The sequence below is a fragment of the Felis catus genome, chromosome B4, assembly GCF_018350175.1.
Source record: "Felis catus isolate Fca126 chromosome B4, F.catus_Fca126_mat1.0, whole genome shotgun sequence".
Classification (NCBI taxonomy): Eukaryota; Metazoa; Chordata; class Mammalia; order Carnivora; family Felidae; genus Felis; species Felis catus.
In genome coordinates this window covers 64,669,537-64,696,148 of record NC_058374.1, presented here as the reverse complement: position 1 = coordinate 64,696,148, position 26,612 = coordinate 64,669,537, and the positions used below count along the sequence as shown (strand labels likewise).

Genomic DNA, 26,612 nt, shown 5'->3' with positions numbered 1-26,612 from the left:
GCAGCATATTAACTGAATAATACTGTGGTTGATTGTGGGCTTTACACACGGACTAGCTTAGATGTGCGTCCCGGTTCTATCATTCATTAGCTAGGAAACTTTGAGGAAGCCAATCACCTTTCCAAGACCATAGTTTCCTCATCGATAAAACAAGTGAAATAGTGCACACCTCGGAAAATTGGAGGGAGGATAAGTACAATTGTGTATATAAAGCTCTTTGCTCAACACCTGGCATGTGGCAGGCATTCAAACCCTACAAATACAACGTCCACTCCACAGCAACATGTCTTAAAACCCTCTCTGATCTCCCATGTGCTTCTTACACTCTGTGCTTGTCCCTGGGCCTATTTTGAACTCTCCCCAAAGCATTCCTTATAGCCCTAGACTTCTCGGTTCTTCTGCCCATTCCCTTGTCCAGCTCATGCTCCTGTAAAACTAACATGAAAATGACAGAACTCTTGAAGGAGGAAGGAAGAAGAAGAAGAAGAAACGAGAAAACAGAGACTTCGGCATCCTTTCTTGCTGGCAGAGAGCAAAGGCTGGCAACATTCATCTCCCTAGTAGACTCTGGCACTCTGCCCCACTTTGTGCACACAGATCAGCATATCCACAGAGACTGGCTTTAAGAGCACCATCTGTTCCAGGGGACCAGCTACAAATCAGGCAAGTTGCAAGTACCCTCCTCTTCAACCAGCATTGGCATTCTACTAGGAGTTATATGCCCCACCAAACAGTCCAGAAACTTCAATAATGAGATGCTAAAACAATGCTGTATACTTTCTTCTATGAGTCATAGAAGTCTTTTTCAGTACTTTAAAGTCACAATAGGGGCAATATAAAACAAGTAGGAAACAAATCCAAACATAGGCAGTTCTTTCCTTGTTCAACAACAAAAAGTGAGCACAGAAGGTACCCAAAACCACCATGAAAAGACGGTAATCGGACATTTTTGTGTAGATAAAACATAAGCAGTGCATTTGGTTTTAAGTTTATACCTGATTTTTTTTTAACGTTTATTTATTTTTGGGGGCAACTGGGTGGCTCAGTTGGTTAAGCGTCCAACTTCGGCTCAGGTCATGATCTCGCGGTTCTTGGTTCAAGCCCTGCGTTGGGCTCTGTGCTGACAGCTCGGAGCCTGGTGCCTGCTTCAGATTCTGTGTCTCCCTCTCTCTCTCTGCCCCTCCCCTGCCCACACTCTGTCTCTCTCTCTCTCTCTCTCTCTCTCTCTCTCTGTCTCTCTCTCTCTGTCTCTCTCTCTCTCAAAAATAAATAAGTATTAAAATTTTTTTAATAAATAAATAAATGTTTATTTATTTTTGAGAAACAGCATGAGTGGGACAGGGGCAGAGAGAGAGGGAGACACAGAATCTGAAGCAGGCACCAGACTCTGAGGTGTCAGCACAGAGTCTGATGTGGGGCTCGAACTCACGAGCAGTGAGATCACGACCTGAGCCAAAGTCAGACCCTTAACCAACTGAGCTACCCAGGCACACCAGTTTATACCTAACTTAAATACACTTGCACTAAAGCAGTGGTTCTCAGGCTGGGGCATGAGCTCTTCATGGAAAATTTGGCAATGTCTGAGTGAGCTACTTTCATCCGGTGAGTAGAGGCTAGGATGCTGGTAAATGTCCTACAATGCACAGGACAGCCCCCACAACAAAGAATTATGAGCCCCACAGTGTCAATGGTGCAGACTGGGGAATTCTGCATTAACCAAATACTTTATGGATGGTGCTCTTAAACATAATTGAAGGGCACCTAGATGGCTTAGTCCGTTAAGTGTCCGACTTCGGTTCAGGTCATGATCTCACTGCTCATGAGTTTGAGACCCGCATCAGGCTCTGGGCCGACAGCTCAGAGCCTGCTTCGGATTCTGTGTTTCCCTCTCTCTCTGCCCCTCCCCTGCTCATTCTCTCTCTTTCAAAAATAAACAAACATTAAAAAAATTCATTTAGGGGCACCTGGGTGGCTCAGTCGATTAAGCATCCAACTTCAGCTCAGGTCATGATCTCACAGTTGGTTAGTTTGAGCCCTGCATCGGGCTCTGTGCTGACCACTCAGAGCCTGCAGCCTGCTTCAGATTCAGTGTCTCCCTCTCTCTCTCTCTGTCCCTCCCCTGCTCGCGTGCTCTCTCAAAAATAAATAAACATATAAAAAACATTTAAAAATAATTTAAAAAAACCATCATAATTGGGGTTTACAAATTAAATCCTGTTTACCAACCACTAGCACTTGTAGAGAATTTTCACACCCTTTATCTACAGTTGGCTTTGATTTCATAAAGACCCAAGAGGTAGGCCAATGGAAACCAAAGGGAAAGGGGGTGGAAAAAAAGAGTCTGATTGTGACTTAACAGCCAGAATGCTATTTCTATGATGTCACACTATAATCCTAGTCTGGTACATGAAGGTAACATTGAAAACAATCACAGTCAAAATTTTTAGGAAATTATACACGATTGCTTTTTACAGTGTTGAACATTATTTAACTTTTTTGATGACAAAGACATAGCTGTGAATATCCATTACTGAAACATTGGACGGTATTGCAACTTTTTTCTATTCTTTATGTCAGATTGTCAGACAATTTCTGCTGTATTGTTTAGAAGCGCACTCCTGTGGTCACTCCCCTTCTTGCCGCTAATTTGTGGCTTTTCATCTGCAATGAACAGTGGGGAAAAGTAAAATCAAGCTTAACGTATTTGTTGATGAAGCTAACATGAAAAAATTTCAGAGCTTTCAACATTACTTTAAGAGCTATAGATACTTTTTTCTTTTTCAGCTTGGGGTAATGTCCTAACAGTTACCGCTGTTAAACAAGACTGATCTAGGAAGGTACAGTGTGGTCAGTACGACATATTTCCGAGCCATGTCAATAATGCAAAGGAGAACGTACTATCTCCGAAGAAGAAAAGAACTGAGCATTTCCTGCATATTCCTACCCTCAACACTGACGTGCAACATTATGAAAAATAAGTTTCATGGTGACAACACATCAGTAGCATAGAGGATGATAGAGGGAAATATGTGAAATAATGTGCAATAGGAAGATCGGGGGGTCTACAAAAGGTATTTCCTTTCTGTTGAAAATGAAAAGACGCTGGTCAAATATAAAACACCCCAAAAAGTAACAAGGAATTCATAGAACATCTGAAAAAACTCTGTAAGCATACCTTTGTAAACATAAAAACACATTAAAATCTTTGTAAGATTTTAGGAGCTAATAAAAACATTTGCTACTTTGAAATCTGCTTGTTCTACTTAATTCTGTGGGTATCTGTGTAGAAGTTTTGATGCATTAGTTTCAGCAGACATCTTCAAAAGACCTGGGTCCAATTCTAATTACCAATTAAAATGCACAATCATACATATATTACATATACCATATATACACGGTCTGTATACAATTTGTAGCAGCATTTATTGAGTACTGAATATGTAAATGTACCAAACCTGACATGCATTACTTCATTTAATCCTTTACAATGTTATGATCATTTTCATTATCCTGATTATAAAGAAAGCCTTCAGGAGGTAAGGCAACTTGCCCGAAGCTGGGCAGTGGCAGAGGCAGGATTTGAACCCAGGCCTGTGTGATTACTGAGCCAGATCTCTTAACCAATTTTACCCCACTTTCAAGAAATGAAGCTATTTTTCTCAGAGCAAAAAATTTCTACCACTCATCATTGTACTGAATTTTTCTTTAATCTTGTCCACTACTCCATGACTTATACAGAGTGAACAAAATTTGATCAAAACACCAAATGATGCCTCATCACATTGTATAGATTTTTGCATTAGAATAACTCTGAACCCTAATTCACAAATTAATCACATTCTAAATGTCAATATCTACAAAAATTTAACGCAGTTCCCATTTCCCTAGCATAAAGCACTGAGAAGGCAATTAATTACACCTATAAAGAAACCAGAGAGTGGCCCCAGATACACAAAAATCCTAATTGACATGAAGGAAGTGACCTTCCTATACACACTATAATTAAAGCTTTCTTCTTTGAAAAGGCCAGACTATTATAAAGGAGCAAAGAAATGAATTTAGCCTATGAATTTAAAATTATTTTCCTGTGCATGAAATTTATGGGGAAGAGAACAAAACTATTTTAAATATTCCAGCTGTAAGGAGTTTTGTATTCAAGCTATTAAGTGCTCACCTGTACCTCATTTTGTAGGTACAGGACAACCAAATTTTCTGTGGCTAAGATCTACTGCAAGCTAACACAAAGCTAATTACTATGGTTTGAGGTCTTCCTCCATCATACAAATGTAGATGGAAAGTTTTAGAATGTACTATCAAATAAAAGAGCTGGAAAGGAAAAAATCTTTCAGAGTCCTGTGAGAAACCTTAGAAAACCAAGGGAAAAGGCTCAGCTTGTTATGTAGTTCAGGTCAAACATACTATCAGATAGCTAATCCCTTTGCTTTGCCAAAGGACTTTTTCCCTTACGCCCCACCCCCAGAGTGATTTTCACAGATAGAACTTTGTCTCAAGGAAACAACTCAGAGATGTAACTTCAATAGTTACAATTAAAGTATACTTTGTATATCAAACAAATATACTTTTAAAAGTTCTAGTTGCGCACCTTTAAACTGAATCACCTCTCATCTGCACCAAGAAAACTTATTTAAAGGAACTCTATTTTGGAAAAATAAAGACAAGGAGTAAAGAAAAAAACGAAGGTAAGGTAGGGTAAAGCTTGTTTACTAACTAGATTTTTAAATATTGGGCTGGCATAAAACATGCACTTTGAAATCTTGAGTGCTAAATTTGTACCCCCGCCCTCACCCAATTTCACAAAAACCCAGTGAGCCAGGAGCTCTTCTAGGTGCTGGAGAAATAGCAGGGAACAAGACCACTAGAGTCACTGCTCTCATTATGCTAACATAAAATCATCTTTGTGTTAAAGTCATTCAACTAATTAGGAAAAGCAATGAAGAAGCTTCTCTAACTACATAGTCTCAACTTGATGAACTGAGGCCTCATGCCAACTCATCTCTACTTTATTCTTAAATCAGTTTGATCCCACACTCTGCCTCCACCTGTTCGGTCAAAACTGCAGCCAACAGTGTCTTAGTTGCCGTAGCGCTGGCGCTCTGGTCAAAGGGCCCGGCCTGGCACCCTACCTCACAGGTCTGACCAATGCTCACTCCCACTACCCACCCGAACACACAACCACCACCTACATCCCTGTTTCACGAGCCCTCAGGCCTAAGCTGGGCAGTTGTCACAATGTGGACCCTGACGATACCCTGTCTTTGTGAAAAAAGAACACAACCGACAAAGCCAGCTGATCTCATGGAGGTTAGTCCATGTACTGGGGGCGGGGGAGGGGACGAACAGCAGAAAGTAGGAGTAGAAAACAGTTAAATAGTGCCAACTGTTACAAAGAAAAATAAAACCCGGAAAAGAGTGGGAGAGCAGGGTTTCCAACGTTAAATAAGATGGTCAGGGAAAGGCCTCAGGGTGAAGGTGAATTTAAGTAAACATGCAAAACAGATGAACTCAATACTTTTTAAACATTAAAAATGTTTTGGGGAGCCTGGTTGGCTCAGTCTGTTAAGTGTCCAACTTCGGCTCAGGTCATGATCTCGCAGTTCGTGGGTCTGAGAAGCTCCGTGCTGACAGCTCAGAGCCTGAAGCCTGCTTCGGATTCTATGTCTACCTTTCTCTCTGCCCCTCCCCCGCTCACACTCTCTCAAAAAGAAACAGACATAAAAAAATAAAAATAATGTTTCAAGTGACTGAGAGTTCCTATCCAAGAGTTTCAGGTCTACAATAAGAAGTTGTGTCACATAACACATGAGCAAAGAGAAAATATTCGAAGAAAAAAATAACAGGAAGGGATTTTCTCCATCTATAATTGGGGAGTAGTATTTTCAGATAAAGGCAAAAAAGCAGATATAAACTGTTAAGCTTTTCCAAAAGTCCGTAACGAAGCCTATTTTCTGAATGAGCCACTATAACATTTGCAGGAACTAACTGTAAGGAACTGGCTTTGAGACCTTTTCCAGATGAAAAAGTATGAATAGTGGAACCCAGGAATCTATGCCAGAAATGGACAATTAACAAAAGATCTGCAGGAGTGAAATATTCTGAAATAAGGGCTTTTAGTGTGTCAATGATACATGTAATTGCCAATACAATTTTCCTCAGGTTTACAGAAATGGGTTACCATCAAGACCATGAGGAAGAAAAGTACCCCACGCACTCCTGCCGGCTCTGGGAAGCTCTCATGACATTATAGGATGCCCCCGGGAAGTGGGGATTACACAAATATCTTTTACTTTTCTATTTCTTTTTTCTAACTCCCCAGTGCCCACAATGTGGTTAAAGCAAATCTCCCAGGTTAACAAAACTTGCAAGTTGGTCCTTTAGTTCCAAAACTTGGAAACGAGCGTCAGTTCTCAATTGAAAATGAGCCTCTACTGGGCACCACACTGACTTCGGAACAATGATGGCCATCATTGGCAGTTTCCTCCTTGCTTCTCCGCGAATCCTTCTCTTCCCTTCTTTTCACTGTTTTCACAACCAGTGGCCTGAGCTTACCACTTTCTATAAAAGGACTAAAAAGGGGCTCTAATTAGCACCCTCGTCAGTTTCCTATTTCTTCCACAGTGGGCATCTGAGTGTGACTACCCACACCCTGTGCTTTAAGGTGTTAAGAGTGGTGGGAGGAGGGAGCTTACAGAATTCTCCTTGAAAATTTAAAGTGCCTTGCTGACACATACCAATAGGATCATGATATTGATCTATTAACATTATATACACACATATACATGTGTATAATAAACATATTCTATTACATAGCCATACATTATAGTTCTATTTTTTTTAATTAGGTAAGAGAAATGCAGTTTTTCCTGTTTGGATAACATCTATAAATAGCAGGATTCTTGAAAATTAATACTATTCATATAACTTCAAAGTTCGGTACATAAGTATCACCCTGCTAAAGACAGGATATAATCTAGTCAAAATTTCCTAGAAAGAAAGCAGCAGAGGACTTGAATTAGGTAAGTATTCCTGGGAAGTCTGGGTGCACAGCAAAGACCAGGTAGCTATTTCTTGTAACCATCTGCAGAATCTTTTCTAAGAATGTTTCTCTTTCTCCATGAACATGTTTGTTTTTTCCTCCCTTCCTTACTAGCTACAGTGGGTCAGAGCATTGCTTTTGTTTTGAATACTATGGATAGAATAGAGAAAAATACCAGGGAAAAGTGCTTCCTCTGTTACTCAAGAGCAACAATTAGTAACTTTATGTTCAGGGATGTTAAAAACTGGCAATAAGAAATTAATGGGAGATAGAAAAGCCCAGGTGTTGAGAGCATGGATTTAAATCCTGGCTCCCCCAGCCATATGAACTTCTAACAAATGATTTAATCTGTCTGGGCTTCTGGTTCCACTTCTGTACAGTGAGGACTTGTGGTAACTGAGTTTATGCACATAAAGCACTTAGGACAGTGTCTGACCAACAAAGTAAGTGCTCAATAAATGATAGCTATTATGACTCTTATTATAATAATTATAATTAAGGGGGCTGAAGAAGTAGCCAGAGATACAGAGGAGATAACCACACAACATATGTTTTGGGTTTAGAGAAGAGGGAGAAGGCAGTGGTTAGTCAAAGTTCTCAGTTATATAATCCAGGAATACATTTCATCATCTTCACTATTATTCAGAGGGAGTAAATACTGCAGTTACATTTTACAATTCAAGCCAATCTATATTTCACCATCTTACAATATTTTAAATGCCACCAACGGAAAGCATCCCAATTTCAGAGATGTTAAAATGTGAAAAAGTGTGCATTTTAGATTTGGTGAAATACACTGAGATCTGAAAAACAATACAGACAGATTTCAGGTATCAGATGTTCCACAGTCTCACCTTTTGCTATGAGAACTGGAAACTAAAATTTTGCTTCTGATCATACCTAATATCTATCACTCAGATTGTTTTATTTTTTATTTTTATTACTTTTTTAATGTTTATTTTTGACAGAGAAAGACAAAGCATGAGCGGGGGAGGGGCAGAGAGAGAGGGAGACACAGAATTTGAAGCAGGCTCCAGGCTCTGAGCTGTCAGCACAGAGCCCAACGCAGGGCTCGAACTCACAGACCACGAGACAATGACCTGAGCTGAAGTCAGATGCCCAACCAACTGAGCCACCCAGGCGCCCCTCAGATTGTTTTTTAAAGCAAGCCCATTAGATCTGGGCAGAAAGACAACTTAAAAAAACTTTTTTTAAGGTTTTAATTTTTGGGTGGGGGGTGGGGGGGGGGGAGAGAGAGAGAGAGAGAGAGAGAGAGAGAGAGAGAGAGAGAGAGACAAGGCACAGAGTGAGAGGGAGACAGAGAATCCCAAGCAGGCTCCATGCTCAGCGTGAGCCCAACATAGGCCTCAATCTCACAACTGAGCGGCCGAAATCAAGAGTCGGTCACTCAACCAACTGAGCCACCCAGGTGCCCCTAATTTTTTTTTTTTAAGTAGGCTCCACACCCAAAGTGGGGCTTGTACTCATGATCCAAAGATAAGAGTCGCGTGCTCTTCCAGCTGAGTCAGCCAGGTGCCCCAAAAGACAACTTTTATTAGGAGTTTTGATCTCAAAAGCTAAGTCCTAAGAGTGAGAAACAACAGAAAAAGAAAAAGAAAAGGCCATAAAAGGAGGATAGCAAGAATGGGAGAGACAAAGCTAGAAGAGAACAAAACTTTGGACAAAAAAGCATTGTGTCTTTCCATAGAGGAGCAACCCAGGTCCTCCGAATTCCAAAGGTCTCTTAGTCCAGACATACCACAGCATCAGAAAGAATGCCGGGACTAATCACAATTGTTAAACAAAAAGGGCACCTAGTCAATGAATTCTCAACAAGGCCGAAGTATACCACTCCCAAGCTTCCCCTAACACACCACTGCACAAAACTACCACACGTTGCTGATAGGTGCATACAAATGATATAGACACAGAAGGAAAGCAAAGAACCACTGACAGGAGAACAGTCTCTGAGCTAGAAGCACAGGCCAGAAAGACACCCCATCTCTACAGCACAGCCACTAAGTCACCTGGCCTATCTTTGAGCATCCTCATTAATAAGGAGCTCACCATCATTAAAGGAACCCAATTCCATTCTCTGACAGCATTGCCAGAAAATTTTTGTGTTGGACCAAGATGTGCCAAGCTAGTTTGGGATTCTTCCGTTTACTTCACATTTACTGTGCCCTTACATGGACTTCGAAGGGCCCCTGAGGAGTGATGGCAATGGATGACTCCAGTTAGGGACTGGTGGGGCAGGTACAACAGACAAACATGAAGAACTGGAGTTGGCTGGCAAGAGTTAATGAGGATTTTTTTTCTAGGAACATAGAAGACAAATAGTCAGGGAAAGCTACGGGTGGACTGGCCTCACATCCTGACCAGGAGGTCCATGGATCATGCAAGATGACCAATGGCCACTTGAGTCACCAGAGGATCAGTGTGAAGAGGAGAAGGCCAGACTTCAGTTAGGAAATAGAGGTAGAGGGCGGTGGTTCTGCGATGCACTCCAGGCTTTAGGGAAGTTTGACATGAGAGTGGGGCTCAGGATGGCACAAGAGGGAAGACGGAAGAGAGAGGCCCTTTCGGCAGGGACTCGGGAGAAGAGGGCTAAGCAGGAAAGGGCTCAGCATGTTTGAGCTTGCATTCAGTAGGTACAACTGTAAGCAACCAATCACAATCTCGTGAGATAGCACCAGATTAGAAGGACACATACGATAGAAGAGAAGGCCAGACTATGCGGATAGCACTTGTGTTAATCCCAACAAAACTACTGAAAGTTATTCTCTCAACACTTCCCGAACACTGCTCTAAGCCCTTAAGAATATTAACTTTTATTCTTCCAACAACTCTATGGTGTAGGTAATATTAACATTCCCGTTTTATATATAAGGGAGCAGAATCAAAAAGAGCTCCAAATCCACCACTTAATTACTAGAGGAGGATTCAAACTCAGTCCGTCCAACTCCAAAGCCGATACTATCAGCCCTTATCATGGATTCTTTTCACCTAGATTTCTAGGCCCTGCCACAATGCCTCGTCCATAGTGAACACTGATATACTTGTTAAAAGACTGAAGGATCCCTAGCTTTAGTGGGATTCTAGGAGGCAAGCTTTGTAATGAAGGATACAGAGAACTGAAAAGAGAATGGAGATACATAGATGGAGTTAATTGGTGTAGGGCTCTGAATGGACTTGGGAGTGAAATCATTTTTCCGACCTGGTATGGATTTCCTTCCTCTGAACTACAACCACTCTAATCACTGCTTTTACATACAACACTAACTTATACCCCGGTGTTTATTTTACATCCTACTGCTCCTTCTAGGATTGAAATGACCAAAGGTCAAGGCATTCGTCTCATTCACCTTTGGACTCCCAGTATCATTTACCAACATGGCATACCACCAAATGATACCATTAAATAGCATAAATTAGGGGAAAAAGGTATAGATCACTCAACTTTCTGCAGGTGAAATGAAGATCACTTTGTTTAAAAGTTTTATTTTTCAGGGTGCCTGGGAAGCAGCCAACTCTTAGTTTTGGCCCAGGTCATGATTTCACCGTTAGTGGGGCTTGATCTCCCACAGTGCACATTGGGCTCTGTGCTGACAGCACAGAGCGTGCTCAGGATTCTCTCTCTCCCTCTCTCTCTGCCACTCCCCAGCTCACTAAATAAATAAATAAATAAATAAATAAATAAATAAATAAATAAATAAATAAATAAAATGTTTTACTCTTTCTATCAAGGGTTTTAGTTGGCTATAATTTGATAACCTCACACACATTATATTGCACTGTACTTGAAACTGTAAAAGCATAACTCACCTGTATTCTTCAGTCAGGGCATCTTATTTGGTTCTACCTACTGACTTTTCACTTCCTAAATATGCTCACTAGCATCCTTTTTAAAAAATACAAATAACCTCTTCGCAAAGTCATTGCACTTTTTAGGGTTACTCTTAACATGGAGCCTAACACAAAATCTTGCTAGAGGTCCCAGAGAACAACCCAGCCTTGCAGAGCAGATGGGGTACTGGTGTGCAGCAAGACTGCACTGTGGCTCAAGCATTCCCCAGAATGGTGGCAGCTCCCTAGTTTTTGCAGATGCTGCAGCTGAAGTTGATGGCTTAATTTCAGTGCGATGGTACGCGTGAGGGGCATAGCAGCTGGGGTTGGCTTCTCCACTGTGTTCTTGCATAAGGGAGGCAATACAAAATTGATCATGGGCACCCAGAATACTTGTTGGTGATGTCCACACTGCCAACTACACTCCAGGGACAGAGAACTAATTCTAGACAATGCTCTGCAAACAATGCTAAATTTACTCATGAAAACAAACACACAATTCCTGAACTGTGATCAATGCATGACTAGTTCAAATAAGAACGAATGTATGAATTTTAAAAGGTCCATCTCCCCACTGAGAGGTTACTGGTAAAGATTTAACCAACAGTCATCAAGGTGACCATTTTAGAATATTCCATTATAGACATCAATAACAGGCAGTTGGAGAGCCACAGAATGCTTCCGACAATGTGAAGATTATGATCAAGGTCCAGATTTACGAACATTAATCCGGTGGGGTGGGGGGGCCTGGGTGGCTCAGTCGGTTAAGTCTCCGACTTCTGCTCAGGTCATGATCTCACAGCTCGAGCTGAGAAACAAGAACAAAGTAGAAAATACCTATAACAGATATAAAAAATGCAATGAAGAATCAGCCAGAAATGGGCAAAAGGTTTGCCAAAAAGTACAGAGGGCCTGGATGTTGTGCTAGTTGAAGGGCCATCTAGATTGTTCTTTGCTTTGCACCTGCTAATTTTGGTTACCTGTGCTGAGGACCAAAGGCAGGGTTTACCAATGTTTAGGAATTCACACTAAAGCTGGTTGCACATTAGAATCATCTGGGGCACTTGTTAAAAATACAGCTTCTGTAACCCTACCCCTGGAGATTCTGACTCATTATACCCAGGGTATGGATGGGAATTTTTAATTTTTTTTTTAACGTTTATTTATTATTGAAAGACAGAGAGAGACAGAGCATGAGCAGAGGAGGGGCAGAGAGAGAGGGAGACACAGAATCTGAAGCAGGCTCTAGGCTCTGAGCCGTCAGCACAGAGCCCCACCCAGGGCTCAAACTCACAAACCGCGAGATCATGACCTGAGCCAAAGTCTGACGCTCAACCAACTGAGCCAGCCGGGCACCCCTGGGAATTTTTAATTAGCACTCCAAGTAATTCTGATGCAGCCAGTAGGAGGACCTTTGGAAACCAAGTAGATCATCAAAATCACCTGATGTACTTTCCTTTTATAATTTTACTTATTTTGAGAGAGAGAGAGAGAGAGAGCACGCGCACACATGAGCGCACTCAAGTAGGGGAGGGGAACAGAGAGAGGGAGAGAGAACAACAAGGAGGCTCCATGCCAACAGCGTGAAGCCTGACTTGGGGCTCAATCCCACGAACTGTGAGATCATGACCTGAGCAGAGATAAAGAGTCGGACACTTAACCGACTAAGCCACCCAGGCGCCCTGTTCTGATGTACTTTTTTTTTTTTTAAGAGTGTTAGTGGGGGAGGGCAGAGAGAGAGAGGGACAGAGGATCCTTACTGACAGCAGAGAGCCCACTACAGGGCTTGAACCCACAAACAGAATCATGAGATCATGACCTGAGCCAAATCTGGATGCTTAACCAACTGAGCCACCCAGGCATCCCCCAATGTACTATTTAAAAAGTATAGGTTTCCGGGCTCCTGTCCAAATCTAGTGAATCTCACATTACACTCACAAAATTAAATGCATCATGTTTGACTCCTTTTTCAAACAACTTTTCAGCACATGCATGTAGAAAAGAATTTCAGTACAACTGGGACTATACCAGGTATGCATCCAGGGTCCTGGAAGCCCAGAGGTAGTGGCTTTGGGCAGATCCCTAATCCCTTCCCCAAAAGTCCCACATCCTCTTCTGTCACCAGTGGGATCCATGAACCCAAGTGTCTGTCAGCAGAAGAAAAATGCAAGCAAATAAGTAAATGTGGAGTAAGTCTCTGAAGGTCCTCAGCTTCACACGTTGGCATGGCTGTTCATTAAGAGACAAAGGACCACTCTAACTGCCCTTGGAAGGAAATCCAAACTAAAAAACACTTCCTGTTTCCTGTCCCTCTGAAGGACTTTCCTATTTCAAAGTCCCTCTTTAAGCAGCTTCAACAAACATTAATGATATTGCTGCACACCACTATTTTATTATAAATCTTTAAATTATTTGTTCAGATCATTGTTTTAAGTGTAAAATACATTATTAACGTCACAAAGAATATTAGCGCTTACATATGTAACATATTGGTGTCACCTTGCACTTTGCCTCTCAAAGCCCTGGGAAACCTTCAAGAACTAGTGTTACAAGTGTATGAGCACTGAGACCAGAGAGACTCCGTTCAAATCCTGCCCCTGAAGATTAGGCTGGTTGTAGCGCGTTACAGTTGCAACCTTCTGAAACTTGAGCTTTCTTCTTGTCTAAAATGATAATAGAACCTGTCTTACAGGTTGTTATAGAAATGGAAGCAAAACCACATGTAATCCTGGTTCAGAGACAGCATTCAATAAACAGTAAATGCTCATCACTCTTACTCAAATCTCCATCCCTCCTCCCACAACAAAGGTGAAATCAACCCTCCAAAAGTGCTTGGGGTATTGGAGGTAAGTGTTGAAAATCTGAGTACTCCAGCTGTGACGAGAACTGGAAAAAGAAACTCCACTTACAGAAAGGTAGCACATCATACAATGTGAAAAGTCCTTCACCACAAAGCACCTGGATGATGAATAAATTACAACAGATATGCTTCTAAATGTATTTTTATTGCTAAAATCATAAAAAAAATAAAGGAGTTTCCCTAGGACAACAGAAAAAAAAAAGAACATTTTTGTGTGTGTAAAACATCCCTTTAATTATGTGTTTTTTCCATAGTAGAATTATGTGCTTAATTTTATGTGTATAGGAACATTGCCTTTGACTCCAGGCACATTTGAATTTGAATCCTAGCAAACCAAGTACCAATTCTAAGATTTCAAGCAAGTGAGTAAAGCTCTCTGTGCTTCAATTTCTTCAGTGGTAAAATGGGCTTACCACTACCTACCTACTAAGATTGTTACAAAATAAATTCATACGTGTGTGTGTGTGTTTGTGTGTGTATCACATAGCATAGTACTTAGTATAGAAAATGCAGTCACTAAATAGTTGCTATTAAGAATATTACAGGGGGAGGGTATCCATTCATTCAACAAGTATTTATTGTGTCCTAGTGCCACACTCTTTCAGACACAGATAGATAAAAAAAATTCCTTGTTACAATACTATCTGGAATGTTTGTTTTCTGCCATTTACTTATATAATCTTATAAAGTACTGTTCTCTGCATTTTTCAAATGAAGAAACTGAGAAATTAAGGGACTTGGTCCAATTCACACAGCGCATAATAAAAGAAGAATTAAAACTTGGGTGCTATGAGTCCCAAACCCTATATCTTAATCATCTTAACTCTCTGCTTCACCTAGATCAGGAAATGCACATTCCAGGTATATACAGAAGATTCAGTTGGTAGACTTTACTTTCACTTATTTTTTTGGCACCAAATCAGCAAACTCTAAAAATAGCCGGTTTCACAATCATAGATATAACACAATATCACTACACCGAATTTTCTGTTAAGTTCTTAACCTCGCAGTTTTTGTTCCTTCTTTAAAAGGGAAAGTAATTTTTCAATTATGAGTCACATCCACTGTGTATGCAATGGACCTAAATGTTGTGGTTTCATATATAAATATGTTTCTAGGTGCTGCAAAGAAATGGACACTTCTTGCAAATTAAACCTGGTTTATTTTTTTATTTGGAGAGCATCCTACTTATGTAATGATCGTTGGATGAGACTGAATAGGGAGGCAGATTTGATTCAAAAAAGGAAGCACTTTTGCATAGGGTGTGGTCGCTCAATAGGTTAAGACTACTTGTCTAAATACCAGATCATTCTCAAATATATTGAGAATATATATATTATGGTAAAGAGAAAGAATCTTATCGAGGAAGACAGTACTTTCCACTTTTCAACTCTGAAAATAACAGCAGCAAAAACTTTGAGTTCTTATAAACCATTTTAAAACAACGTAACTGACCTACAAAAGTTATTGCTACATTCTACATATCATTTATTATTGCTTTTTTAAGATTTTATTTTTAAGTAATCTCTACGCTCAACATGGCACTCAAAATGATAACCCTGAGATCAAGAGTTGCATGCTCCACTAACTGACCCAGCCAGGAAACCCTACCTATCATTTTAAAAAGAAAAAAAAAAAAAAAAAAAAAAAAAAAAGACTATTTCTTCTATAAGCACAACTGCTTTGTAGGAAAGATTTATAGACTGCCACAACTCCATTCACTCCTACTTCTAAGGAAGTCTCTTCATCTTTTGCTCACCTACTCAAGTCATGCGATTTTAAGTAAAAGGATGATGTAAAGAACTTGGATCCTATGAGCCTCAGACTGAAAACAGATGATGACTAAGAAATTTGGTAGCTCAACTTAAAAATTAATTCATAAATAACTTCAAAACAAAGCAAACATATTTTCATTAAAAAAGGAAACCACTCAGGGCGACTGGGTGGCTCAAGTCAGCCACCACCCGACTTCAGCTTAGGTCATGATCTCCTTTTGGTGGATTTGAGACCTGTGACTGACTCCTGGCAGAGCCTGGTTGGGATTCTCTCTCTTTCCCTCTCTCTCTGCCTCTCCCTGCCTCCTGCTTTCTCTCTCTCTCTAAGTACATAAAGGGGGGGGGGGGGGGGGGCTCAGGGGGCACACACTCTTCCATTCATTTTAGAGCGAATCACACCTAAATCTAGAAGAGATGATTTCACCACCGTCCTCATTTTGCAGATGAGGAAATTGAGACATAAAGAACTATAATTCAGTTACTTGTTTACCTATTTTCTCACATCACTGTTTCTACCCTTACCTACTATAGCTGTAAATTTCTAATTCACCATCCATCATGTGTTTCTAGCCTATGACTACTGCTTCAGGACAAGGACTAGACACAGAAATTTTAAAACTCCAATACTTATCCCATTTAAACCCTCATAACAGCTTTGCCTAATCAAAACGTGTGAAAGTGAATAAGAGCATTTGTATTTCTGCCGCTTAAACGACGGTTTTGCCTGATAACTGGTCTACACAGAAGACATTTCTGGTATTGTAGAATAGGAGCACAAAAAAGGGGGGGGGGGTAAAAAACGTTTTACAGATCAAGGGAAAAAATCCCTAGTTTCCACATAGGTTCAAGCTCCCCTCAGATCAAAGGAATGCCATTAAAGGGAGAAGGAAAATATGTGGGCTTGAATAGATCGTCTTTAGGATTCCTGCCAACACTAAGATTAAATGAGAATTCAGAACTCAAAATCCTGCATTACTGATAGCTGAATTTATCTATACAAAGAGAGCAACAAGAGTTCCATTTCTTGATGTTAGGAACATGTTTCCTTATGAGAGAGGCTTTCACAATTAGAGTGGAGGTCAAGCGTATTTTTCAACAGCCAAAACCAGAGCACTCAGGATAGCCGGTCCGAGGTTACCCAACAGCTGGGCTACCGGACTAAGAAGAACATCAGCCTCCCCCATGTGTCGTAGGAGTCCCTCACTAGGTCTGCCGTAGCAGGAATTCAGCTAAGAAACTTAAACTTCAGGGTCTCGAAAATGGGCCTTATTACTTCCTAAGTTTTTGTTTTTTGTTTTTTTTTTTTTTTTAAGCTATATCTATACTTCCGGAATTCCCTGATAAGTGACCTCCAGGGCATACTCAGCCCTCTGTGAGTTCCTGCCCAAGGTCCTTTGGGGGAGGGGACGAAACCGGTCACGGTGGAAGGCCAGGCTCCGGCGTCTGGGAAGCTGCCCCCAGCTGGCTCCCTTAGCAGCCAGCAGACCCGCACACCTGCAGGGCGCCCGGCGCCTCCTCCACCGGCGGCCACGCCCCCGCCCAACCCTGCCCCTCGAGACACTCACCTGCGCCGTCTGCGGGCGCCTGGCTCCTGAAGGCGGCCGGCTCGGCCCGTCCCAGGTGTGGCGAGGGCCTGCTCCAGGGCCGAGGGGTCCCGGGCGGCAGGTAGGACGGACTGGACTTCCGCCGTATAGCCACCCGCCTGAAGTTGTAGCCGCCCTCGCCGCTCATCGCGCCGGGTTCGCTCGCAGCTCCGCGCTCTCCCTCGCCCTCGTCAGTCCGCAAGTGTGCGCTCGACCCGCTCCTTCGGGGGGACCGGACCTCGGGGGGGGGGGGTGTCGCCTGCGTGCCACACTCGGCGCGACTCGAGAGGGGCGACCCCGGGCTGCTCGGCGCCCCTCGCGAGTGCGCCGCCGCGCCTTCCTTCCCGGGACGCGCAGGGCCGCGCGGAGAGTTTGGCTCGGGCTCCTGCCGCAGCCGCAACGCCTCGGTCGCTGCGGCTCCCGCACTCACCTGACGCGGCCACTGCAGCGGCCAGCGGTGCTGTGTCCACCCTCCTCGCTGGAGCCAATCGCCCGCAGGTCCCGGGGGCGGAGCGCCGGGAGCGCAGAGTACAGACAGTCAGCGCCGCCGCGGCCGCCTCCTCCCGGGGAAGCAGCCAAGGACTCGCAGTGCCGATTGGAGCGCCCTGGGCGCGGTTCCTGAGCCGGTTTCCTCGGGACGGCCCCGCCCCGCCCCGCCCGGCGCGCTACGGGCCAGCCCATTGGCCGAGAGGAATGGCGCGGCACACACCTGGGGTGCTCAAGGGGTCAGCCGTGCTCGCCTGCCGGCCGCGCACTGGTCTCGAGGAGAAAGAGAAGAAAATTAACAGCTCCTCTGAACGCTGCCCAAGGGCTCGCCATTCTTACACACCTACATGCCTGGGGTCACACGTGCGCCTCAGGCCGCTGTCCCGAACCCTTGATTATAATCTTATTTATGGTCGTAGAGCTACCCGGTGACTTAAGTATCTCAGATCAGGAAACCGAAGCGGAACCCACACTGGGTCACATAGCACTGCTAGAATCCCTACTCGAGTTTCTGCATCAATGTCTTGTCTTTATCTCACCGAATCAAATTGTCTTACCAGAGGCGTCAGACCAGAGACGACGAAGGCATGTGTGGAAGGAAAAGGAAAAGGTGGAACTAACAATCCACAGGTTTCCAGAAAAGCATCAGACCCTCCATCACCTTGAACACTTTTAGGACTTTATTAATAACACACTGTAGGGTCCATTTAATTTGTTGTTTTGTTTCACATCAGCTAAATAGCAAATTGGAGAAAATACACGTTAAATTGGTTTGCTCACGTGCATTTAAAAATTCACTACTCTCTCTGATAATGAAAAGGCTGTGTTCCAAAAATCACAGACATAAGAGAGGAAAAGACAGCATTCCAAGAACCCCAACTCAAACTGAAGAAGTTCCCCAACCATGGTTTCCACCTTGGAAGCCACTCCACATTTATTCAAATGGTCCTTCACCTGCTTAACATCTCCAGCTCCCTGGAGTGTAACTCATAACCCAGTTCTCAAGAAAACTTTAAAGAGGGCAGTTCAACTGTCTCAATCTCCTTGGCTGCTACATCAATAAACATACCCCCTGAGAAGAAAATACCCCCTAATTTTTAAGTTTTCACACCTTGTTGAAAGGAGGTTTTGCTCCCCTTGGATTTATTATCCGTATCACTACATTGCACCTAATTATATAAACTGGTGTGCCTGGGTAGCTCAGTTGGTTAAGCGTCTGACTTTGGCTCAGGTCATGATCTCACTGCTCGTGAGTTCGAGCCCCACATTGGACTCTGTGCTGACACCTCAGAGTCTGGTGCCTGCTTCAGATTCTGTGCCTCCCTCTCTCTCTGCCCCTGTCCCACTCATGCTCTGTCTTTCTCAAAAATAAATAAACATTTATTTATTTATTTTAAAAGTTTATATACTATGCCATATGGTACTGGAAATAATTTAAATAGTAGTTTCAAATATAAATTAAAACTGAAATAGATTTTACTCCATATACGCGAGTTAACCATAATTGAAATACAAAGTTTAACATAATGTATTTGCTTCCATAAAAGGGTAGTATTGCAATCAATACTACTGTACTAGCAACCTAGCTCAGAGTAACCTTTTTTTTTTTTAAGTGAGAACATGCTGGCAATCTTCTTTTTTAGAGAACTGGTTACTGATGAACTCCCCTCCCCAACATACACACACACACACACACACACAGAGAGAGAGAGAGAGAGAGAGAGAGAGAGAGAGAGAGAGAGAGAGAGAAATGCTTTCTCTGTCAAAAAAGGACTACAGTAAACACATCTGTTTGGGGCAAAAAGGTATCTTACTACAAGTATTTGGGGCAGCAGTTTTATGCTCCCTTATTTGGATATTTTGAGTAGTGTGTACATATTTCTGTTTCTTTCTTGGTTCAAAGTTGTTCACATTTGCCTAATGATATAATATCAGTTCACATCAGTGGATGTCTATTTTCAGATGGGATGTTTTATAACATACATATCAACTGACATTACCTCTATCAGTGTTACTGCTGCTTACTATTTCTGATAAAAACCATTTTTAAGGAACTTCACATTTGATGGCTATGATTTGCAACATGGAACGAGTGGGTCATTTGATCTCAAGTTATCTTAGGTAAGAGTAGAACAAAATATTGAGTATTATCTAATACATATAGTCTTTGTGTACTGTGTTTTTGATCTATATAGCTAATAGGAGATTTGCCACTAATTAGCACATATTGAATGAGAACTGCACTGGATACCAACACACAGAGATAAGCACAGTTCACAGGTGCTTATACACCCCATCTCTGTGGCTGAGACAGTGCGGGATGCTAACCCACTCCTGTATCATTTTCCTTGGGCACACAAGGGGACTGATTTAAACCTTCCCTTGCAGTTAGGTAGAGCCATGTAACCACATTCTTCAAAATTTTGTGGACAGGAGTGGTATGTGTCACCTCCGGGCCTGGCTTCTGCACCCTCACCATGAGACTCTCTAGTCCTCTAATTGCCAGCAGGAATGCAGAAGGGCCGGAGGAGAAACTGGAGCCCCACACCATGGTGGAGCTCCTGGAGAGGAGCTGGCAGCCCAGAATCACCTCTTTCCCAGGAATTAACGTGTAAGGTCAGACTAGAAAAATGCATAGCAAGACTATAGACTAGTTCATGTTCCTTAAATTTTATCTATAATTATATTTCGCATTGTAGCAAAAGTTTTATGTATATTGATATATCTTTTAATTCTGATTTAAATATTTTAAACAAACATGCAATTTAATTTTAACAACCTAACCCAGTCTCCAACTGATCTAGTCCCTAATAAGTGAGATAAAGCCTAAAAAGAACATCCAGGAGAAAAATTATGAACCAATAAGCTGCTTCCATGACTGATAGGACATCATTTCCCAAACTAGAATTTATGATAAATCAATGCTTTGCAGCAAATTCATTCTTATTTTTATCTCACTAAAGAAAGATAAAACCTCTTCACTTCAATAATAAATTGTGTTATATCCTCAGTAAATGAGTTACAAACTTATTCATTTACTTTGATGCCATCACTGGGTAGGAATTTATAGAAATGTCATTAAAGTAATAAAGGTCACTAAAAGGCATGAATCATGCTGACTTTATGTAGTAGCATTAGGGGGATGACATACAGAAGATGATTTTCTGAAGACCTAATTAAAGAAGATGCTACATTTATTTTAACAGGAAATAGTAAACAGTATGATATATTGAGTTGATACTACTTGAGATTTCAATAGTTTTCTATATATATTAAATCGCATGTTAGAAATTATGCAATCATATATATAATTTCATATATATTATTAATGTTAATTAATTTTTGTTAATTTAACTTCCACACCTGTATTTTGACCAAGTACTGCATCAAGGAAACATATATACACACCTCTTAGAAGATTTGCACAAATTCAAAGAGTCCTCTGAAACTGTCATCGTACAAGTTTGGCCTTGAACTTCAATTTACCCCTATTGCTCTTTGAAAGGAAATGGCCAGTCAGTATCTTTTTAAACCACTTGGAAACTGGAAAGAAAGCAGTTACCTTATAAAGTATACAGTCCCTAATAGTTCTGTGATATTAGGAGAGGGGCACCCAGCTTGAAGCTGGCCTATCAGAAGTTTCCCAGAGGAAGTCAACGTTAAGGGGGAATGGCAAGGTGAAGACAAGGCCTAGTGGAGGGCATAGAGAGCCATCCATGACAAATGTTTTAATGATCATTTGGTGAATCTTGCTGTGAAATTTCTTTTATCTATTCTGAAGAATTTTACCATTTCTCCTACTTCCAATTGTATTGCTTTGTATGAGATAGAAAATTGCTTATCTTACCTGGAGAAATAAAACAGCCGTATCTACTTATAGGTAACTTGTTAATCCCATAAAAAGAACTCTTATTTTTTTCTAAGGAAACATGGAAATACAGTCCTTCCTCCAACAAATATTTGCTAGTATCACATTTACAGCCATCACTAATGTTACTAAAATCACGTTTGCAGCCATTGTTCTGTTTCTGTACCTTTGTGTGTATACACTCTAAGATTTTGTTGATTCCATTTTATGTGAAATTTCTTTGGAGATATTTTAAATGCTTTTAAACCCACCACATGCAAACCTACAATGCACAAACTCAATGGTCATGAGGTATTTAAAGTAGCTAAATTTGGAGGCACTTGGGTAGCTTAGTTGGTTAAGCATCCTGACTCTTGGTTTTGGCTCAGGTCATGATCTCACAGTTCATAAGTTTGGCCCCGTGTCCAGCTCTGTGCTGACAGTGCAGAGACTGCTTGGGAATCTCTCCCCCTCTCTCTGCCCCTCCCCTGCTCTCTCTCTCTCTCAAAATAAATAAGTAAACTTAAAAAAAAAAAACCAAATTTCTTTGTTCATTTTTTTTAACGTTTATCTGTTTTTGAGAGAGAGAGAGAAAGACAGAGCATGAGCAGGAGAGGGGCAGAGACAGAGAGGGAGACACAGAATCTGAAGCAGGCTCCAGGCTCTGAGCTATCAGCACAGAGCCCGATGCAGGGCTTGAACTCACAAACTGTGAGATCATGACCTGAGCCAAAGTTGGACACTTAACCGACTGAGCCACACAGTCACCCCCAAAGTAGCCAAATTCTTTTTTTTTAATTTTTTTCAATGTTTATTTATTTTTGGGACAGAGAGAGACAGAGCATGAACGGGGGAGGGGCAGAGAGAGAGGGAGACACAGAATCGGAAACAGGCTCCAGGCTCCGAGCCATCAGCCCAGAGCCTGACGCGGGGCTCGAACTCACGGACCGCGAGATCGTGACCTGGCTGAAGTCGGACGCTTAACCGACTGCGCCACCCAGGCGCCCCCAAAGTAGCCAAATTCTTAAAAACAGAAGGTAGAACAATGGTTGCTGGGGCTGTTGTTCAATGGGTATAGAGTTTTAGCTTTGCAAAAGGACAGTTCTAATGTCTGTGCATATAATTAATACTACTGTACTATACACTTAAAATGGCTAAGATGGTAAATTTCATGTTATGTATTTTTACTATGATTAAAAAAACCCTCAAAAACCCAGTTTACACGTCCACAATGATATATTTTATCAGGAGCTATCTAGCCTTAAATTATATGATACCATTGATTGTAAGATGCAATGCAATTTCAGAGATGTTAAAAAGAAAAAAAATGGATGGATGAAATATGATATACATACATTTGTAAACATACACATTTTTTTTGTACTGTTATAAATCCAAATAACATTCTGATAGACTTTTTCTAAAGCTTCTTATATGTGCATGATTTAAATCAATTTTCTTTCTCAAATATTTTATGTATGTATGTATGTATATATTTTATGTACTTATTACTGGAAGAAGCTTATTCTTTGAGCTAAAATATTCCAGGAATGATCAGAAGTGAATTAGTGGCAGAATATATAAAGAAATCAGAAAATTTATTACAATGTTACAAAAACCCCATATCTCATTTAATGAAGTGTGGTTTTTCCTAACTTGGTTTTATACACCTTAAATATATTGCCTCATAAATTATTAAAAACTGAAAGAATACGGCAACACTCTTGGTTGTGTACTCAACGGCCATCCCTACTTTTCTTTGTTAACAAAACCCAATGTCATTTAAATGTTGGCAGCAATATAGCAGATAAATTGTGTTCCTTCAAAGGAAAAGCTGGATGGGGTCAGATGATCATGGTAATCCTGTTTTCTTTGCTCGTTGATTTAAGGGGAGAGCATATGGCTGGTTCCACACAGTGGGTGTTAAGGGAAACTCTGCTGTGGGCTTCTGGGAAGAACTTTCCTCCTCGATAACAGAATAACCTATGGAAAAGAACCCATTCCCTACCCATGTCCTTCATGCTCCTCCTGCTTATAGAAGTGGTTTTATAAGGATACAGATGTAAGTCCTGACTTGCTGTAGCCATCTTGTGACCAGGAGGGGAAAGGTCGCTGGATCTACTCAGGGTGCTAGAACAGAATGTTGCAAAGAGCCCAGGGAATTGCTGAGTTCAATATGCTATGCAAGCAACTTGAAACTTCCTACATCTTGAATCCTTCGTAAGTGATAGGTTGTCTTTAGAATGAAGCCACCATTAGTCACCCTTTCTTGTTACCTGTAGCCAAAAGCATACTAATACAAGGAAAATAATTTATCTGAATTTTAAGAAAAGTACTTAAAGTGGTGAAATTATAAAGCTTTTTATTTAATCTTTTATTACTGCTGGTTAGAAAGGTTTTATTTTAGGGTATATATATATGTATATATATGTCACTTTTGAATACGATAATCTAGGTAACAGGTCAGCAAACTATGACCGGTGGACCAAATGCAGCCCACCCACTGATTATTTTTGTATGGCCCATGAACTAACAATGGCCTTTAATTTTTGAAACAGTGGGGAAAATCAAAATAATAATATTTTATCACACATAAAATCTATGTAAAATACAAATTTCTATGTTCATAAATAAATTTTTATTGAACCCAGTCGGCAGTTTATGATTGCTTTCATACTACAACGGCAAAGTAGCTGTGACACAGACGAGATGGAGAACAAGTCTGAAAATATTTACCCTCTGACCCTTTACAGAGTTTTCTGACCCCTGATATAATGAAAATAAGAAACCTACGTAGAATGTTCATTTGATTTTGAAAAATAATTAAACTAGTATCAAAACCTGTCATTTAAGCTCTGCTATATTATGCCTTCGTACATACCGTAACAATGTCAACAAAGCTGATATATTGTAGCTATAAGATAGTAGTGCTAATTGTATAATTGTATAATGTATAATTTATCCAATGACACCATTGCTTTTATTATACAACTCACATCTGTAGGCATTTGCCTACATCATTAGAATACAAAATAACCATATTCAAAATGCCATGAAATTTCTCATGAAAAAGAGACAAACTACAAACCTGAACTCGGTGATATTATTTATGCAATACATCCAATTGAGTCGTTTTCAAAGTAGACACAACGTTTTAATGAGAACACTGGCAATCAGAAATACTGTTTAGGGGTGCCTGAGTGGCTCAGACAGTTGAGCTTCCGGCTTTCGCTCTGGTCAGGATCTCGCAGGTCATGATCTCCCGGTTCCTGAGTTAAGCACTGCTGTGGGCTCTGTGCTGACACCTTGGAGCCTGGAGCCTGCTTTGGCTTCTGTGTCTTCCTTTCTCTGCCCCTTTCCTGCTCGTGCTCTGTCTCTCTCTCTCTGTCTCTCTGTCTCTCTCTCAAAAATAAACATTAAAAAAAAAAAGAAATACTTTTTAAAGCAGGGAATAATGTTTTCGTGCAAAAAGATTTCAATTTGTCATGAGAAAACAGACTCCTAATTTTTGAGTCTCCAAAGGGCAAATCAAAACCTTTGTTCATGGAATGTATCACTTTCAAACATTGATTATAATTATGTATACTTTTGTATGATTTTCCTTTCTAGATTGTAAGGTCTATGATGGTGAAGTCTGTTTAATTCATATTTGTATCCCCGTAGCATCTTGCACAGTGACTTCTGTATAGTAAAATACTCAGTGAAATTTACTGAAGAAAAATGCATTAAAGGAAAAATATATATGACCATGATTAACAGTAATTCCTCCTGAAGGAATGGATCCCATGAAAAGAGTCAGAAATTTAGATAACAATATCTGTATAAAGATTTTAATAATTTATTAAAATTTAATAAATTTTAATTTAATAATTAAAATTTTATTAAAAATTTAATAATTATTTACAATAGTAAAAGTCTGAAAGCAAACTAAATGTCCAAAAATAGGAGAGTGTTTTAAAAAGTATACTTTATTCATTCCATAGAATATTATTATACCAGCCTTAAAAATGATATAGTTCAAAAGTTTTAATAACCTAGAAAGAAATTCCCTATAAAATGTTAAGAGAAAAAAAGCAGGATTCAAAATTGTATATGCAATATCATTCAAGGAAAGACACCAAAATATTATCAGCAGTTTTTATTGAGAGATGACTATGGGTGAATTTTATTGTCCTCTTTCTCCTTTTCCACATCTTGCAAATTTGCTAGAATAAACATGCTTCTATTGCTTCTATTACCAGGAAAAGAGGTACAAACATCTGGGAAATACATGAATGGGGTTGGCAGAACCTCACCTGGACCGATTTGAAGGAAAATGATTTATTCCAGCTGAACTGAACGCTTTTATCCTGAACTGATCAGCTCTCTCCCAAATTTCCTGGTTGAAAGTAACTCCCATCCAAGGACAGAGAAGCTCAGCAAGTCTCGGGTGAGAATAGGATCTTGAACTTAAAAGCTGACACTGCCTCCTCAGCCTCACTAGTGTGATCATCACTTACCCTGACAATTATCACCCTGTGTCTTTGCTGATCTAGAGTATATTTAAGAACATGATCAGTTCTTGCATAATTTGTTCAATACCTTAGGCACAATGTTTCCATCTGAAAATAGACAGCCAGGCTTTCTGTGCTTGTTTTCAGACTTTATCAGATGTATTCTGGTGAATGTTTTAACTGTATTATGCTGTTGTCATATGTCCTAAATAACAGGACTGTTCTAGAAGCATCCATATTGTTCAGTACAGGGTTTCAAGCACCAGGAGATTGCCATTACTTCAGCACATGTTCCAGCTTTCCATTTGGTATAATTTCCAGGTGGTATAATTTTGTCCAACTGGTTGGTCTTAAAGGAAGTTTTAAGATTCCACTGATACATGTAATATGTGGTCAATAAATGTTCAAAAAGAATTTTTAGTAGCAACTAGACAGTTGATAAATGAAAACTGCAATTTTGATGGTCATGTGCAGTGTTATTATAGAGAGAACATAAGACAGGAGCAGGTGATGCCTACACATTGAATTCATTAGAATTCATTTAATTTTTATTCCAACAACGTGAAGTTACTCCATTTCCCCGGTCTGACTTCACTTTCAAAGTTCTAATGAAGTATATTGAGCAAGAAAATACCCTTTAAATATAATGTATATACATTAAAAAATAT

At 40.6% G+C, this 26,612-nt stretch overlaps 1 protein-coding gene and 1 long non-coding RNA gene across 6 annotated transcripts in view; one reads left to right on the top strand and one right to left on the bottom strand.

The window, feature by feature from the left end:
• Positions 1-17,538, bottom strand: part of FGD4 (FYVE, RhoGEF and PH domain containing 4) — a 245,031-nt gene extending 227,493 nt beyond the window's left edge. For all 5 annotated transcript variants that reach the window (XM_045061638.1, XM_023256914.2, XM_045061639.1 and 2 more), the window contains exon 1: positions 17,101-17,538. In XM_045061638.1, coding sequence (XP_044917573.1) covers positions 17,101-17,266 — 166 coding nt within the window. In that variant the 5' untranslated portion in view covers positions 17,267-17,538. The remainder of the gene's footprint in view (positions 1-17,100) is intronic.
• On the top strand, positions 869-3,249 carry LOC109501521. The gene is made up of 2 exons (XR_002159644.3): positions 869-935; positions 2,785-3,249. It is a non-coding gene; the product is annotated as an uncharacterized LOC109501521 (long non-coding RNA).
• Positions 17,539-26,612: the final 9,074 nt, after the last annotated feature.